Here is a 17,761-nt window from a genome sequence, read left to right as displayed (position 1 = left end):
ATACAAGTTGTTGTTTTGTATGTGTGTGTATATATGTGTGTATTTTTTAATACTTTACACAATTCTTTCTCTTTTTTTCTTTTTTTTCCAGGTCATCTATGCCTTGTTAATGCCTGCTGGTGCACCCCTAGCTGAGGATTCCTCTGATTTTCAGTTTCACTTTTTGAAAAGTGGTGGTCTACCCCTTGTCTTGAGTATGCTAACAAGAAATAACTTCCTACCAAATGCAGACATGGAAACTCGGAGGGGTGCTTACCTCAATGCTCTTAAAATAGCCAAACTGTTGCTAACTGCCATTGGCTATGGCCATGTTCGGGCTGTGGCAGAAGCTTGTCAGCCAGGTGCAGAAGGCGTGAATCCATCGGTAATACAGACTTTTAAGCTCCCTGTTAACAGTAGATAGTAATTTTTTAAATTATATTTCTTGATAACTTGAAAGTATACCGTTCAAGATTGACTCAGTGTTGAAAGTTCTTTCCAATGAATACCTTGTTAATATGTTATCCTCTGTTAGACTGTATTTGTATTTAAAGTGCAAATGCTCTTCACTCTGAGAGGGCAGTTCCCCCTCTGCCTACTTAAATCTTCCTTGGCTCTCAGTTATTTTAAACCTAACCCCATGTCTCTTATTATCTTGTACCTAGCAGATAACTTACAACACAGATGATAGAAAAAAACATAGTTGATTTAACCTGTTGTCAGCTTCCCTTCCCACTTTAATCAACTTAACCTCCAGTTCTGACCTTGTTCTGACTCTTTCTTTGCCTTGGTGTGATACCCTGATCCATGTCACAAAAGTCCTCAAGACATGCCAGAATTTGATATTTATGAGAGGTTGGTTTGACTAAGTTATTGGTGGAAGATAAAAGTTCAGGGGGGGGGGTGTGGTGTGGTGTGGTGTGTGTGTGTGTGTGTGTGTGTGTGTGTGTGTGTGTGTGTGTGTGTGTGTGTGTGTGTGTGTGTGTGTGTGTGTGTGTGTGTGTGTGTGTGTGTGTTACTGGGTTTGTACTCAGCCTCATGCTTGCTAAAAGTTCAGAGGTGTGTGTGTGTTACTGGGTTTGTACTCAGCCTCATGCTTGCTAAAAGTTCAGGGGTGTGTGTGTGTGTGTGTGTTACTGGGTTTGTACTCAACCTCATGCTTGCTAAGTATCTATCACCTGAACCGGGCATGCAGCCCTTTTCACTTTAGTTTTCATATATACTCTCCATCTTTTGGCCCAAGTCATCCTTCAACAAGTACTCTCCTCTCCTCTTGAACAACTGAGATTTTGAGTGTGTACCACCCAGGCTTATTCTTTAAGATGGGGTCTGTCTTCCTTTTTTGGACTAGGCTTGCCAAAATGGTGATCCTTCCTATCTGTCTCCCAAGTAACTGAGATTAAATTTTCTTTAGAAATGGCTTAGGTCTTGAGGAAGAAACAATCCTGTGATGAGGAGGGAGGTCAAGTACCTAGATTTTGGTCCCTTGTTAATGGTACTGAAGCTGTGGCTCAAGCCTTGAGCAAAAAATCTAAGGGATGCTGCCTAGGCTCTTGAGTTCAAACCCCAGGATTGGCACCAAAAAATAATAAAGATGAGTTGATTTTTTTTGCCAGTCCTGGGCCTTGAACTCAGGGCCTGGGTGCTGTCCCTAAGCTCCTTTTGCACAAGGCTAACACTACGATTTGACCCAAAGCACCAATTTCTGGCTTTTTCTGTGATTAATTGGAGTTAAGAGTGTCATGGATTTTCCTGCCTAGGCTGGCTTTAGATCTTGATCCTCAAATCTTAACCTTCTGAGTAGCTAGGATTATAGGTGTGAGCCACCAGTGCCTGGCAGATGACCTAAATTTTACATTGGTTCTTTCACTCTAAGATCATTTTGTTAGGGCCAAGGGCTAACTTGGTTGTACCAGGGAATGAAATCAGGGCCAGGTGACTTGAGCCACACTCCTACCCTATTGTTAAGATTTTTTTTTTTTCAGCCCTGGGCACTGTCCCTGAGCTTCATTTGCTCAAGGCTAGCACTTAGTCACTTGAGCCACAGCGCCACTTCTGTTTTTTTTCTGTTAATGTGGTACTGAGAAATTGAACCCAGGGCTTCATGCATGTTAGGCAAGCACTCTACCACTAGGCCACATTCCCAGCCCCTTGTTAGGATTTTTTAAAGAGTGCTTTTTAATTGGCTAAAAGAATACAGTTTCTTGTTAGGCCAAAAACAAACAGATTTTTGCTGTTCTACACTATCTCATGCCTGTGGATCAAGATTCAAGGACAGCCTGGGGAACAGCAGAAAACAGAAGTGTGCCTTAAGTGGCAGAATGCCATTATAGCAAGCTGAAAGACCTGAGTTCAAACCCCAGTACTGCCAAAAAATTTTTTTTGTCTTGATCCCTAATATGGGTGCTTAATAAAGAGTGTACACACACACACACACACACACACACGCACGCACGCACGCACGCTTCCCTTTTTTACCCTTCCTTCAGGACTTAGAGAAAGGTAACTCTCTCTCTCTCTCTCTCTCTCTCTCTCTCTCTCTCTCTCTCTCTCTCTCTCTCTCTCTCTCTCTCTTCCATTTTTTACCCTTCCTTCAGGACTTAGGACTTACCTAATTGCTTCTAATATTAAGGGCACACAGTCAACAGGAAACTAAATGTAAAATATAGGAATATCTCAAATGATGTTATAAAGTGAAAACTTAGAAATGCTTTAGTCAATTTATTGCTTCTTATGCATAGATTTACAAAAGTAATATTATTAAGTAAAAACTTCCTTTTTTTTCTGAGGTGCTGGTCTTTGTTTTTTCCCTTTTCAAAATAGAATTTGGTAAGGCTTCAGATATAATACAGAAACCAGACATCTGAAGAAGAAAAAAATAGAATTTGATTATAGTGGTGAATATGAACAAGGTCTTCCTGGAAGCATGTATGTAAAAGATGTGAAATTCTTTGCTGAGTCTAAATGAGGTTGGACTCAGTCTATTCAGTTTATAGTTTTTCTACTGCAAGCCAAAGTGAACCCAGATGTAGAGACCTGGTTGGGTTAATCTAGAATGGAGGTTTGTAGAGATATTACAATGGAAGTGCACACTGTATTGATAATGCAAAGTGAATTTTACATAAGCCACTCCAGGTGATACAGTAAATATATGGTAGGACCTGTTCTTGAGAGAGAGTTGATAGATGTAGTATAAATGGTTGTTTCTAGTTATGTACAGATTATTTGCTTAAGCAAAATGGTTAACATTTTTCAGGTCAACCAGGTTATTCATGATCAAGCAGTGGTGCTACAAAGTGCCCTTCAGAGCATTCCTAACCCATCATCTGAATGCATGCTTAGAAATGTGTCTGTTCGTCTTGCTCAGCAGATATCTGATGAGGTTAGTATTTTAAATTATACACACACACATACATGCGCATATGTGTATACACATTTAATGTGTTATAAGGATTATTAAAAGGATAATTTTAATTTTCCTTGACTCATTTTACTCAAGTATAAATAAAAATTCCCTTTAACATCAGACCTTTTTAAAATTTTTTGTGCTGGTACTGAAGCTTGAACTTAGATCCTTTGTACTCTCCCTTTTTTGCTAACAGCTGGTGCTCTACCACTTGAGCCATTCCTCCATTTCCAGGTTTTTGCTGATTAATTGGACATAAGAATCGCATGGACTTTACTGCCTTGGTCTGGCTTTGAACCTTGATCCTCATATCTAAGTTTCCTGAGTAGCTAGGATTAGAGACCTCAGCCACTGGTGGGTGGGCAGGCAGGGAGGGGGGTTTGGGGGTGGTAAAGGTGATTTTTGGTTTTTTTTTTTTGTTTTTCTTTTTGTTTTTTTGGGTCCAGTCGTGGGGCTTGAACTCTGGGCCTGGGCGCTGTCCCTCAGCTCTTCAGCTCAAGGCTAGCACTCTACCACTTTAGCCACAGCACCACTTCCGGCTTTTTTTTTCTTTTTGCTTATGTGGTGCTGGGGAATCGAACCTAGGGCCTCATGCATGCAAGGCAAGCGCTCTACCACTGAGCCCACCTTCCCAGCCCCGGTTTTTGTTGTTGTTGTTGTTTGTTTTTGCCAGTGCTGGGGCTTCAACTTAGGGCATCAAATATATATCTATAGATCTATAGATCTATGTCTATAGATCTATAGATATATATATACATATACATATATATAACGTATTTCCAAAAGTACATAGATCAGGAAATTTTGACAAATATATATATGAATAGTGCATGATTTTTTATTTATTTAATTTTTTTTTGTCGGTCATGGGTCCTGGGTGCTGTCCCTCAGCTCTTCAGCTCAAGGCTAGCGCTCTACTGCTTGAGCACCACTTCCCGCTTTTTCTGCTTATGTGGTGCTGAGGAATCGAACCCAAGGCCTCATGCATGCAAGACAAGCACTCTACCACTGAGCCACCTTCCCAGCCCTGCATGAAATTTTTTCTCTGTGATTCTGGGGATCATTATCTAAACCAGATCTCACGCATGCAGCCCCAAAACAGAATAGTTCTGTCATTTTTTTCTTAAATCCTTTGCAATTCTCTTTTAGTTTTATCTTCTTGTCCCAGTTAATCACTGATCTTTTTGTTCCTAGAAGAGTTTTTATTTTCTAGAATTTTTTATGTATGTGTACTGGTCCTGGGACTTGAGCTCAGGGCCTGGTGCTGTCCCTAGCTTTTTTGCTCAAGGCTAGTGCTAGACCACTTGAGCCACCACTCTACTTCTGCTTTTTTTCTTTTTTTTCTTTTTGCTGGTTAATTGGAGATGAGTCTCACAGACTTTCCTGCCCAAGGTGGCCTTGAACTGTAATCCTCAGATCTCATCCTCTTGTAGCTAGGATTACAGGTGTGAGCCACCAGGGCTTGGCCTTTTCTAGATTTTTTTTTTTTTACACAAATGTGCCATATAGAGCTTTCACGGTTGCACACCTGTAATTCAGTACTCAGGAGGCTCATGACTTCAAGGCCTGTCTGGGCTACATAGTAAGACTCTGTCTCTAATAAATTAAGTAACAATTGAATGGTTACTTTGAGAATTCTTTGTTGTATAGATAAATTTTTTTTGGGGGGGGGTCCAGTTGTGGGCTCTGAACTCTGGGCCTGGGCGCTGTCCCTCAGCTCTTCAGCTCAAGGCTTAGCGTTCTACCACTTGAGCCACAGAGCCACTTATGGTTTTTTTCTTTTTGTTTATGTGGTGCTGAGGAATCTAACCCAGGGCCTCATGCATGCAAGGCAAGCGCTCTACCACTGAGCCACCTTCCCAGCCCCCAAAATAAATTTTTATTGCTAAATATTGTCCCATTATGAATAGTCTTTCATATACTTATCAAGACTGGTATTGTTAGACTGATCAAGATGCATTGTACACATAAATTGACATGTTAAACTAAAGCCCATTTGTAAAACAATTTAAAGATAATTCTTTTAATTGTAAAAAAAAAGTTGCTTGCCCTTTTGTGACAAAAGCTGCTATGAATATTTTGTGCAACTGTTTGAACATAGGGTTTTTTTTTTCTTTTTTTATCAGTCATAGGGCTGAACTCGGGGCCTGGGCACTGTCCCTGAGCTCTTTTGCTCAAGGCTAACACTCTACCACTTTGATCCACAGCACCACTTCAGGTTTTCTGGTGGTTAATTGGATATGAGAGTCTCACAGAGTTTCCTGTCTGGGCTGGCTTTGAACTGCAGTTCTCAGATCCATCCTCCTGAGTAGCTAGGATTACAGGCATGAGCACCAGCACCCAGCCTTATTTTTCTTGAGTAAGCAACTGAGAGTGATATGATTGTCATCTCAATAGTCTTAAGATATTAAAACAGTTCAGGACCAGGTATTAACGTAACATACTTTGTTACATTGCTGTGGGACAAAAAACTTAGGAACTTAAGACTTAAGACACAATATATGGGAATTTAAGGAGAAACGTTTTGATCTTTCTAGTGAATTCTACTCTAATACTCCTTATGGTTTTAAATACTCATTATCTTGTAGGCATCAAGATATATGCCTGATATTTGTGTAATAAGAGCTATTCAAAAGATTATCTGGGCATCAGGATGCGGAGCATTACAGCTAGTATTTAGCCCAAATGAAGAAATTACTAAAATTTATGAGAAGGTAAGAATTATGACAAATATATTCCTTTTAAAAATAAATGCTGCCTAATTATGCATTTACTGTTTACTATCTATAAAAATCTAGTCACTTGCCGGGCGCTGGTGGCTCACGCCTGTAATCCTAGCTACTCAGGAGGCTGAGATCTGAGGATCGCGGTTCAAAGCCAGCCCGGGCAGGAGAGACCGTGAGACTCCTATCTCCAATAAACCACCAGAAAACCGGAAGTGGCACTGTAGCTCAAGTGGTAGAGCGCTCGCCTTGAGCTGAAGAGCTGAGGGACAGCGCCCAGGCCAAGAGTTCAAGCCCCATGACCCACAAAAAAAAAAAAAAAAAAAAAAATCTAGTCACTTGTTTTTAGTTGTGAAAAAATTCACTGGTAGCTATCATTCCGAATTTAGTAAAAATTTCATTTTGGAAAGTATTTTTAGAAACCTACTATGAAGGGTTGGGAAGTTGGCTCAGTGGTAGAGCTCTTGCCTTGCATGCATGAGGCCCTGGGTTTCATTCCTCAGCACCTCATAAGCAAAAAGAAAAAAGCCGGAAGTGGTGCTGTGGCTCAAGTGGTAGAGCGCTAACCTTGAGCTGAAGAGCTGAGGGACAGCGCTCAGGCCCAGAATTCAGACCCCACAACCGGACCCAAAAAAAAGAAAGAAACCTACTATGAAGCTACTTATTAATGGGTTTTTTTATGTTGTTCTGTGCCACTAAGGGCTTGATTGAACTCAAGGCCTTGTGTTCTTACTTAGCTTTCCACTCAAGACTGGTGCTCTACCACTTGAGCAATACCTTGAATTGCTGCATTTTGCTGGTTAATTGGAGATAAGAGCCTCAGATTTGTCTGCCAAGTCTGGCTTCAAGCTCCAGTCCTCAGATCTCAGCTTCCTGGGGTAGCTAGGAGTATAGGCGTGAGCCACTGACTCCAGCCTGAACCTGTGTTTTTCTTCTTACTGAGATCAGACATAATTGTCTCACAATGAATTTGCTTTCTCTCATTCTTTTTATTTTTTTTTCTTTTTCTTTTTTTTTTTATTTTTTTTATTTTTTTGGGGGTCTCGTCATGGGACCTGAACTCTGGGCCTGGGCACTGTCCCTCAGCTCTTCAGCTCAAGGCTAGCGCTCTACCACTTGAGCCACAGCGCCACTTCCAGCTTTTTTCTGTTTGCTTATGTGGTGCTGAGGAATCGAACCCAGGGCCTCATGCATGCAAGGCAAGCACTCTACCACTGAGCCACCTTCCCAGCCCCTCTTTTTATTTTTTTTTCCAGTTGTGGGGGCTGAACTCTGGGCTTGGGCACTGTCCCTCAGCTCTTCAGCTCAAGGCCAGTGCCCTACCACTTGAACCACAGTGCCACTTCTGGCTTTTTTCTGCTTATGTGGTGCTGAGGACTCGAATCCAGGGCCTCATGCATGCAAGGCAAGCACTCTACCACTGAGCCACCTTCCCAATCCCTCTCATTCTTTTTATTATTTCATCCTTTTCAGTCCTGTGTAAGTTAGTGTTTTGTTACCTGTCAATTATTACATTATGGCTTTTTAAGTGTTTTTGGATGTGGATGTGTATGCGCATGCTAGTATCATAACCTGAGCTATACCTCTAACTTGGCTTTTTTAGGTACCAATCCTGGGGCTTAAACTCAGGGTTTAGGTACTGTCCCTGAGCTTTTGTCCTCAAGTCTAGTACTCTACCATTTCAACCACAGCTCTACTTCTGGCTATTTTGTGGTTATTTAGAGATAAAGAGTCTCTCAGACTTTCCTGTCTGGGCTGGCTTTGAACCATGGTCCGCTGATCTCAGCCTTCTATGTAGCTAGGATTATAGGCATGAACCACCAGCACCCAGCTAGTCAGGCTTTTTTTGTCAATCATGGGGCTCAGATCTCAGCCTCCTGAGTAGCTAGTAGGAGATAAAGGCAGGAAGATCACAAGTTACAAGCCTGCCTTGCCTTCTAGTAAGACTGCCCCCCCAAAAAAAGGATGACTAGAGTTGTAGCTGGAATGACAGTGCCTGTCTGGTAAGCACAAAGCCCTGAGTTCAAACCTTAGTTCAGAGACAGATTGATTGCTTGATTGACTGACTGACTGACTGACTGACTGACTGACTGACTGACTGACTGACTTGTAAGGAGACTTTGAGGTTGTGTGGTTTGAGTAGGAAAGTTTTTAAGCACTAACTTAAAGTTGTATGAGATTTTTTTTCTTAAATGCTTCTCTAGGTAATTTATTGTTATAAATTTACAGACTAATGCAGGCAATGAACTGGACTTGGAAGATGAACAAGTTTGCTGTGAAGCATTGGAAGTGATGACATTATGTTTTGCCTTGATTCCAACAGCCTTAGACACTCTAAGTAAAGAAAAAGCTTGGCAGACATTCATTATTGACTTATTGTTACACTGTCACAGCAAGTAAGTATCTTTTTTAAAGAAATGTGATTTTATTTTTGTAAGCAGAATTGAATTAATTTGTGCTGCCATTATGGCAGCAATCAAATAATGCATTCCCTTTGGCACACTGGTGTTGAGGAAGAGGGGTGTGTGTGTGGCTTGAACTGCTAGGCGTTGTCCCTGAGCTCATCAGCTCAAGGCGAGCCCTCTACCACTTGAGCCACAGCGCCACTTCTGGTTTTCTGGTGGTCAGTTGGAGCTGAGTCTCATGGGCTTTCCTGCCTGGGCTGGCTTTGAACCATGATCTTCAGATCTCAGCCTCCTGAGTAACTAAGATTACAAGCATGAGCCACTGGTGCCTGACTGAGGAAGGTTTTTTAAGTGTTTTGTTTAACATAAATTTGTTTTAGTCTGCAAAATTACAAAAGACAATAGCTTTCCGTCTTGTATTCCTAGATGCCATGTTTGGGTTTTTGTTTTGTTTGGGTTTTTTTTGCCAGTCCTAGGGCTTGAACTCAGGGCCTGGGCACTCTCCCTGAGCTTCTTTTGCTCAAGACTAGCATTCTACCACTTGAGCCACAGTGCCACCTCTGGCTTTTTCTGTTTATGTGGTACTGAGGAATCAAACCCAGGGCTTCATGCATGCTAGGCAAACACTCTACCACTAGATCACATTCCCAGCCCCACCATGTTTTCTTTAGTCAAACTATTAATCTGTGTGGGTGCCAGTCACTCATGCCTGTAATTCTGCTACTCAGGAGGCTGAGATCAGTCATAGTTCAAAGCCAGATGGGCAGAAAAGTCTGCAAGACTCCAAGCCCTATTAACTAGCAAATAGCCAACCTGGAAATATGGTTTAAGTGATAGGGCAATCTCAGTAAGAGATCCTGAGTTCAAGCCCAGAACCAAAACCAAAAAAGTAAAAAAAATACTTAGATGAAAGTTATGAGTTTTTGTTGTCATAGGAACTTTGGTATTTTATACTAGAATAAAGATTATTATAAATCACTCATTGTGATTTCAAGAACATTTAATCAGCCGGGTGCCAGTGGCTCACACCTGAAATCCTACCTACTCAGGAGGCTGAGATCTGAGGATCATGGTTCAAAGCCAGCCCATGCAGGAAAGTCTGTGAGACTCTTATCTCCAATAAACTACTAGAAAACTGGAAGTGGTGCAGTGAGGCTCAAGCAGTAGAGTGCTTGCCTTGAGCCAAAGAATGCAGGGACAGCGCTCAAGCCCAGAGTTCAAGCCCCACGACCAACAAAAAAGAAAACATTTAATCAGTGACAGTAATTTTGTTTTGAACTTGTTTTTATATGAGTCAGATTTGTAGAAAATGTTGGTTTCCATCCTTTCCTGTCAATCTATTCCTGACATTCATACGAAAGGTAAACCTTTTAAACTAATTAGTGTCAATGTTAAATGTAATTAATTTGTCTTACATTTTATGATGAACAAACATTCAGTTTATCATTTCTGTTGTATGCCATTCAACAATGGCAAAATGATGTAAAGTTAGCATAAAATAATAAGCAATTTGCCAAAATGAAGTCTAACAATAAAAGTTATTTTTTATTTTTTTATTTTTTTGCCAGTCCTGGAGCACTGTCCCTGAGCTTCTTTTGCTCAAGGGTAGTACTCTGTCACTTGAGCCACAGAGCCACTTGCGGCTTTTTCTGTTTCTGTGGTACTAAGAAATCAAACCCAGGGCTTCATGCATGCTAGGCTAGCACTCTACCACTAAGCCACATTCCCAATCTCAGTAGATATTTTTTTTTGGGGGGGGGGGGGTCTGGTTGTGGGGCCTGAACTCTGGGCCTGGGCGCTGTCCCTCAGCTCTTCAGCTCAAGGCTAGCGCTCTACCACTTGAGCCACAGCGCCCTTCTGGCTTTTTTCTTTTTGCTTATGTGGTGCTGAGGAATAGAACCCAGGGCCTCAGGCATGCAAGGCAAGTGCTCTACCACTGAGCTACCTTCCCAGCCCCTCAGTAGATATTTTTTAAATGCACATGATGTAATGGAATAGGTTCAGTTTGCCCAATACTGAGGATTCTCAAAATTAATGTAGGTCTCAAGTGGGAATGTTTACTGTTCAGAGAAGTTCTTTGGGTAATTTCCTTGAAGGCAACCAGACTTAGCTATTCAGGAACTCCTCATATAGCAAAAAGTGAGAAGGCTTGCTAATTCCTTTGAGATTTTTTTTTATCATGGATAGACAACTATACACTGAAAAAGATAAACATGTTGAACAACTCTTAATTCCATTTAGTAATAAAGGCAAACCTGGAAGTAGCAAATTTTTACTCCTTGTGTTACTGTTTTGTTACGGGGTGGGAGGGGGGTTGGTGTGTGTGTGCCAGTCCTGGGGCTTGAACTTAGGGCCTGGTGCTGTCCCTGATCTTTTGTGCTCAAGGCTAACACTCTTATCACTTAAACCACAGCTATACTTTAGGCTCAAGAGTCTCACATACTTTCCTGCCCAGGCTGGCTTTGAACTGCAGTCCTCAGATCTCAGTCTCCTGAATAGCTAGGATTTGGTTTTTTTAATACTTTAATTAGGAGTGTGTTTCACCTCTTAGGCAAACAAGAATTAAGGAACTTGATTTAATAAGTTCTCTGCCTTCTATTGTTGATAATGTTTCCCTTATATAAGACGGAACCAGTTCATCCTCCTCCCTGAAACATGTATATAATAATGTAAGATACTATAGAAAACACTTCATTTCATTATGTCTGTTATCTTTTCTGCAATGATAAAGAAGTGTTTTACAGTTAGGATCTTGTGTCTTGATATTTCACCTCTCTTTTGGCACCTGATTTTTTTTCCTGTAGTGTAGGTTGAAATGCTTTTCTGAAATGATTGGGCCAGAAGTGTTTCACATTTGAAGATTTTTCAGATTTCTAATACTTACATATGCTTTTCCATTTGAGCATCCCTACTCATAGACATGTACCTAAGTATAAGCATCCATATACACAATTACTTAGATGGTTAAACATCAGTCAAACTAAGAGACTATTGAGGAGGAAAAATGGGGAGAAGAAAACAAAGGGGGGGTGAATTAACTGTAACTGTATTGCAAGTATATATGAGAGCAACATAGAGAAACTCAACAAAAGCTGGATGGAAGAGAAATAAGACTCTTTGGGTAAGAACGAGCAAAGGGGATATGCTTGGAAGGAGGATAAAGAAGATTGAATACTGTTGAAACAGATTGTTTGCAACTATAAAAATGTAACAAGAAAACCTGTTGGGGATGCTGTTTCTTAGAGGCAAAAAAGGGAGGTAAAATTGATTAGAATACAGCGTAAATGTATAGACATGTAACAATGATATTGGCCCCTGTACAAATGATATAAGCCCAAAAGATACATTAAGCTTTCTATTTTGTATCTTAAGTTTCCAGTTTGTTCAAAGGGATGGAGGAAATATATTAGAAAGCATCTCTCAAAATTCTTAGGTCATAGTCCTAGACATACAGCTTAAGTACCCCCACACACAAAGTGTTAGAGATTTTTTTCTTTAATTAGAATTCATTAAATGTGAAACATTTCTATTTCAGAACTGTTCGTCAAGTGGCACAGGAGCAATTCTTTTTAATGTGCACCAGATGCTGCATGGGACACAGGCCTCTGCTTTTCTTCATTACTCTACTCTTTACTGTTTTGGGGGTGAGACTTTTTTAAAATATGTTTACCAGTACAATTCATTCTTTCAGCAACGATATTTAAGAATATGTGGTTTTAATAACTGGAAGTTTCTATGGTTATTTTAGTAACTTGCTCTTATTAAATGGGATGATTTGAAAAGTGAATTTATGATTATGCTTGATTGTTTTCAGAGCACAGCCAGAGAGAGGGCCAAACATTCAGGCGACTACTTCATTCTCTTAAGGCACCTTCTTAATTATGCTTACAACAGTAATATTAATGTACCCAATGCTGAAGTTCTTCTCAATAATGAAATCGATTGGCTTAAAAGAATTAGGGTAAGTTGCAGTTAATACTATTTGTTGTATCTTTGTTAATAGTGTGTTTTATTAATAAGTGGTTTAATAGTTTTTAACATTTTGGTGAGATAGTTAATTCCAAATTAATGAAATAGACCAAAGAATATATACCACCTCAGTCACTATTGGTAACTCATGAAACTGCTTATATAAAATTCCTTGAAGTTTTTAATACCAAGGTTGAGCTGCTTCAAATTTAATACCTTTGGCCTTTTTTAACTATCATCTTTTTTAAATACTAGATTTTCGTCAAAAATGCATATTGTAAACTAGCACTTTTGATTAGCTCTTAGGCAGAACGTGTGAGAATTTATAGTTGTAGCATTCAGATTAGCATTTCTCTTAGCAGTTTAGTAAGCATACTTCTAGAAAGTTCTGAAGATAACTTAAACTTGTTTGAATGGAAAGGCTCAGGTGAATTTATTTCATTTCCCTTTAGCTCTTTTTCTAAATCCGCTTTTCCTCCCTTTCGTATGTTAGGCACTTAACATACTTTTCTTTGGCAGGATGATGTTAAAAGAACAGGTGACACAGGTGTAGAAGAGACAATTTTGGAGGGCCACCTTGGAGTAACAAAAGAGTTACTAGCCTTTCAGACTCCTGAGAAGAAGTTTCATATTGGTTGTGAAAAAGGAGGTGCTAATCTCATTAAAGTAAGTTCAGTGTTCTTGGTACTAAACTGGGTATCATATCCTTCTGATGTTAATCATTAAATTTGACTGAAATAAATCTGACTGGTAATATCTTAGGTATATTATCTTGACCTTTGGTGTGTTTTGTTTTTTACTTTTTTGTGTGTATGTGCAGATTTGGGGTCTTGAACTCAGGGTATGGGTACTGTAGCTGAACTTTTTTTTGGGGGGGGGCGGTCCGGTCATGGGGACTGAACTCTGGGCCTGGGCGCTGTCCCTCAGCTCTTCAGCTCAAGGCTAGTGCTCTACCACTTGAGCCACAGTGCCACTTCCAGCTTTTTTCTTTTTGCTTATGTGGTGCTGAGGAATCGAACCCAGGGCCTCATGCATGCAAGGCAAGCGCTCTACCACTGAGCCACCTTCCCAGCCCTATAGTGGTGTTTTTAAGTCAAATTTTTTTTCGATTACAAATCGAAGTAAGCTGGGCACCAGTGGCTTACTCCTATATTCCTAGCTACTCAGGAGACAAGAGACCCAGAGGATCTCAGTTCAAAGTCAGTGTAATTGGAAAAGTCTGTGAGACTCTTGTCTCCAAAATAACCATACAATGCTGAGCCTGAAGCATTCATGGCTCAAGTGGTGCTCAAGTTGTGCATCAGTACTACCCACCCCCAACAGAAACAAGGAAATCGAATGTTTCTGAGATATAATAGAATCTAAAATTCCAATAAAATGTAGGATTATTTTCTTATAAGACACATTTCTGAATATATTGTTGCTAATATGTAATCCTTTTTTTAAACTCCTCAGGAACTAATAGATGATTTCATCTTTCCTGCCTCCAATGTTTACCTGCAGTATATGAGAAATGGAGAGCTCCCGGCCGAACAGGCTATCCCAGTCTGTAGTTCACCAGCTACAATTAATGCTGGTTTTGAGTTACTTGTAGCATTAGCTGTTGGCTGTGTGAGAAATCTCAAACAGATAGTAGACTCTTTGACTGAAATGTATTACATTGGCACAGCAATAACTAGTAAGTATTTTAAAGTATAAAATTGTGATGATTGATAATTTTTCAAATTCCACTTGATGATTTTTCTTTTAGGGAGTATCTTCAAATCATGTTCTTTTTTTTCTTTGAACTAGTTTAATGTTTTAATGAATGAGTATGTTATTAAGATCACTATAACCAAGGAGATACTGTGTAGTAAAAAATTTTCAAATGTTTGTTAAATGTCATCTTATAAGTGGTATGAGAACTTTGTAAATTCAATGTCATCTTTTAGATCTACAGTAAAACCTAAACTCTAGAGTAATAAGCAGTCAACGTAAAAGCAACTTAAATTACATCATTAGAAAACCTTTCAGGACATCACTTAAAATTTTCTCCACGTTATTTTTATATTTCATCATTTGCCAGGAGTTTTTAGCAAATTGGAGCTTTTTTTTTTTTTTTGAAGAATAGAGTGTGAGAAGATACTATTTTAGTGTATTATATGTATTACTTTGTTTTGCTAATCCTGAGGCGTGAACTCAGAGCCTGGGCACACACTGTCCCTGTGCTTCTTTTTGCTCAAGGCTAGCACTCTACCATTTGAGCCACAGTGCCACTTCTGGCATTTTCTGTATATGTGGTACTAAGGAATCAAACCTAGGTCTTCATGCATGCTAGGCAAGCACTCTACCACTAAGCCATATTCCCAGCCTCTCATGTATTACTTTGAACAGATTCCCTCCCTCTGGTCCCATGCATTTGTAGCTGTTTGTTTGGTTTTGGTAGTCCTGGGGCTACCAAAACTGGGCCTATGTGCTGTCCCAGAGCTTCTTTTGCTCAAGGCTGGTGCTCTATCACTTCAGTCACAATGCTACTTCTGGCTTTTTCTGAGTAGTTTTTTGGTGATAACCGTCTTTCCTGCCTGGGCCGGCTTCAAACTGTGATTCTCAAATCTCAGCCTGCTGAGTAGCTAGGATTACAGGCATGAGCCACTGTCCCTCAACTGCTGTTGTTGTTTTTGAGTTGTACATTTACATGGGGGAAAAAAGTATGTTTTTGCAATAATTTTTATTGATTTGTGTCTTCTCAACTTCTCTATATGTATGTTAAATCTATATACAAAATCTATTTTCAAGCAGATTGAGATACAGTTTTACAATGTTCTTTTGTTTTTCACTTAAAAGTACTTCTTTTGGTTCCTTGTCAAACATATTATTTGACTTAATTGCGTTTATTGATTGTATACCTTTCAATTTAATATACTATCATTAATTTAACTGGTCCCCTAGCAAATGATAATATTTGCAGTGTTTCCATGTTTATGCTAGGTGGAGGGAGATGAGATATATAGTGATTTACAGTTTTTACAAAGCATTCAAATCTTCTCTCTGGTTTTCTCCTTATAATAGCTCCGTGTATATAGGCAAAGTCAGTGTTGCTATTATTACATTTGCTAGGAGAAAACTAAATGAATGAAAAATTAGCATAAGCCAGGTGCCGGGTTGCTCACACCTATAATCCTAGCTACTCAGGAGGCTGAGATCTGAGGATCACAGTTCGAAGCCAGCCAGGCAGGAAAGGCTGTGAGACTCTTTATCTCCAATAAAACCACTCAAAAAACAGGAAGTGGTGCTATGGCTCAAGTAGTAGAGCGCTAGCCTTGAGCTGATGAGCTGAGAGACAGTGCCCAGGCCCAGAGTTCAAGCCCCATGACCGACAAAAGTTAGCATATGTAGCATATTGGCACTATGCCATATTATATGATTGCTTATGAGGTTACTATTTATTTTATATGTATTGAGGGGGAGATGCCAAGTAAAAGCATGTGACAGGTGACTGCTGGAGCAGTAGAACTATTGTTAGTGTTATTTTTGTCAGCTTAATGGAACTTGAAGGATAAAATGGTTGTATTTGTGCTATAAAACTCTTTTTTTCTTTATTAGCTTGTGAAGCACTTACTGAGTGGGAATATCTACCACCTGTTGGACCCCGCCCACCAAAAGGATTTGTGGGGCTGAAAAATGCTGGTGCTACTTGTTATATGAATTCTGTGATTCAGCAACTCTACATGATTCCCTCCATCAGGAATGGTATTCTTGCAATTGAAGGCACAGGTAGTGATGTAGATGATGATATGTCTGGGGATGAGAAGCAAGACAATGAGGTAAGTTTTAGTTACTTCTGTTTTCTGTTTGAAGTTGTGATAGTAAATACCATTTTCTGTTACAAGAGATACCCTTCAGTATTGTCAGAACACTGACGCTTATATTAAAAAATGTATATAACCTACACATATCCTCCACATATTTTAAACTATGTCTATATTTTAAATTATTCTTAATGCAGTGAAAGAAACCTGTATGTATTCAGTGCATACCAAATTTTCTTTGTGTGTGTGTGTGTGTGTGTGTGTGTGTGTGTGTGTGTGTGTGTGTGTGTGTGTGTGTGTGTGTGTGTGTGTGTGTGTGTGTGTGTGTGTGTGTGTGTGTGTGTGTGTGTGTGTGTGTGTGTGTGCTTGCGTGCATGCGCACGTGCATGTATGTATGCACACTAATCCTAAGGCCTGAATTTGAGGCCTGGGCACTGTCTCTGAGCTTTTTGTTGTTGTTGTTGTCAATCGTGAGGCTTGAACCCAGGGCCTGGGCACTGTTCCTGAGCTTCTCTGTTCTCAAGGCTAGCACTCTACTATTTGAGCCACAACGTCACCACTTCCAGCTTTTTCTGTTTATGTGATTTTGAGGGAATTGAAACCAGGGCTTCATTCATGCTAGGCAAGCACTCTGCCACTCTAGCCACAATCCTAAGTCCTGTACTCATCTTTTAATCCAGCTATACCCATTTTTTAATGTAGTATTCAGTATAATTTGTGCTTTTGTGTAGTGGTAAGGATCTTCATTGTAAGTAAGTTTTAAATTATATTTTCACCTTTTATTGTTACTTTGGGGTTTTGGGGGGTTTTTTGTTTTGCTTTTCTTAAACAGGGTCTTGCTGTAAAGCCCAGGCAGGCCTCTTGCTTTAGCCTCCCTAGGATTACAATTTTATACCACCATGCCCAGCTATATTTTCATTTTTCTATTTTATATTTTTAATTACATCTTCAGTAATTTATACCAAGTTGTTTAGTATCTGCCAATTTTATTATTTGCGCTTGCTTTTAGGTTATAGTTCTCCAAAATCATGAATCTTCTTGGTTAGAAAGCCAATTGTTCTTCAAATAGTGTTACATGATCTTTTGCCAAAATTTAAACTGTGTATAGAGTATTCAGTGCAGAATAAAGCACTGAAGATAGGCTACAATGGTGGATAAGAGTTAATATAACCATGATATGGTTCTTCAACAAAGAGAATATAGCAAGACTTAAGTTGTGGTTATGTTTGTGCCCACCCTATGTTTCTTTATCTTTTTCTGTTTCTAGTACTAATGAAAAGAGAAGCCAAAATGTATTCTTATTATAGTAAATGTTAAGTGTGTTTCTTAGTACCTTCCCTTCAGTTATCAGAACTGGATTTCTCCTGATGAGATAGTTTGCCATTTATAAGGCTTTTATAAAATACATACTTCAACTTTTTCCCCCAGACCTACTGGATCAGATCATTCAGGGATTGGGAATGAAATCCTTTTACTTAGTTAAAAAAGATT

The 17,761-nt window shown here is 39.6% G+C and overlaps 1 protein-coding gene across 5 annotated transcripts in view; it reads left to right on the top strand.

Moving 5' to 3' along the window:
- The window catches only part of Usp9x (ubiquitin specific peptidase 9 X-linked), a 114,372-nt gene that overhangs the window by 71,180 nt on the left and 25,431 nt on the right, over positions 1-17,761 (top strand). For all 5 annotated transcript variants that reach the window (XM_070040612.1, XM_070040614.1, XM_070040616.1 and 2 more), the window contains 9 exons: positions 92-364; positions 3,236-3,361; positions 5,974-6,099; positions 8,338-8,504; positions 12,049-12,157; positions 12,328-12,474; positions 13,002-13,148; positions 13,938-14,160; positions 16,065-16,285. In XM_070040612.1, the coding sequence (XP_069896713.1) occupies positions 92-364; positions 3,236-3,361; positions 5,974-6,099; positions 8,338-8,504; positions 12,049-12,157; positions 12,328-12,474; positions 13,002-13,148; positions 13,938-14,160; positions 16,065-16,285 (1,539 nt within the window). The remainder of the gene's footprint in view (positions 1-91; positions 365-3,235; positions 3,362-5,973; positions 6,100-8,337; positions 8,505-12,048; positions 12,158-12,327; positions 12,475-13,001; positions 13,149-13,937; positions 14,161-16,064; positions 16,286-17,761) is intronic.

Source organism: Dipodomys merriami, unplaced genomic scaffold (genome assembly GCF_024711535.1).
Source record: "Dipodomys merriami isolate MVZ:Mamm:240054 unplaced genomic scaffold, mDipMer1.0.p SCAF_3, whole genome shotgun sequence".
NCBI lineage: Eukaryota > Metazoa > Chordata > Mammalia > Rodentia > Heteromyidae > Dipodomys > Dipodomys merriami.
Note: the sequence above shows the minus strand (reverse complement) of the source record. Positions and strands in the feature narration are given on the sequence as shown.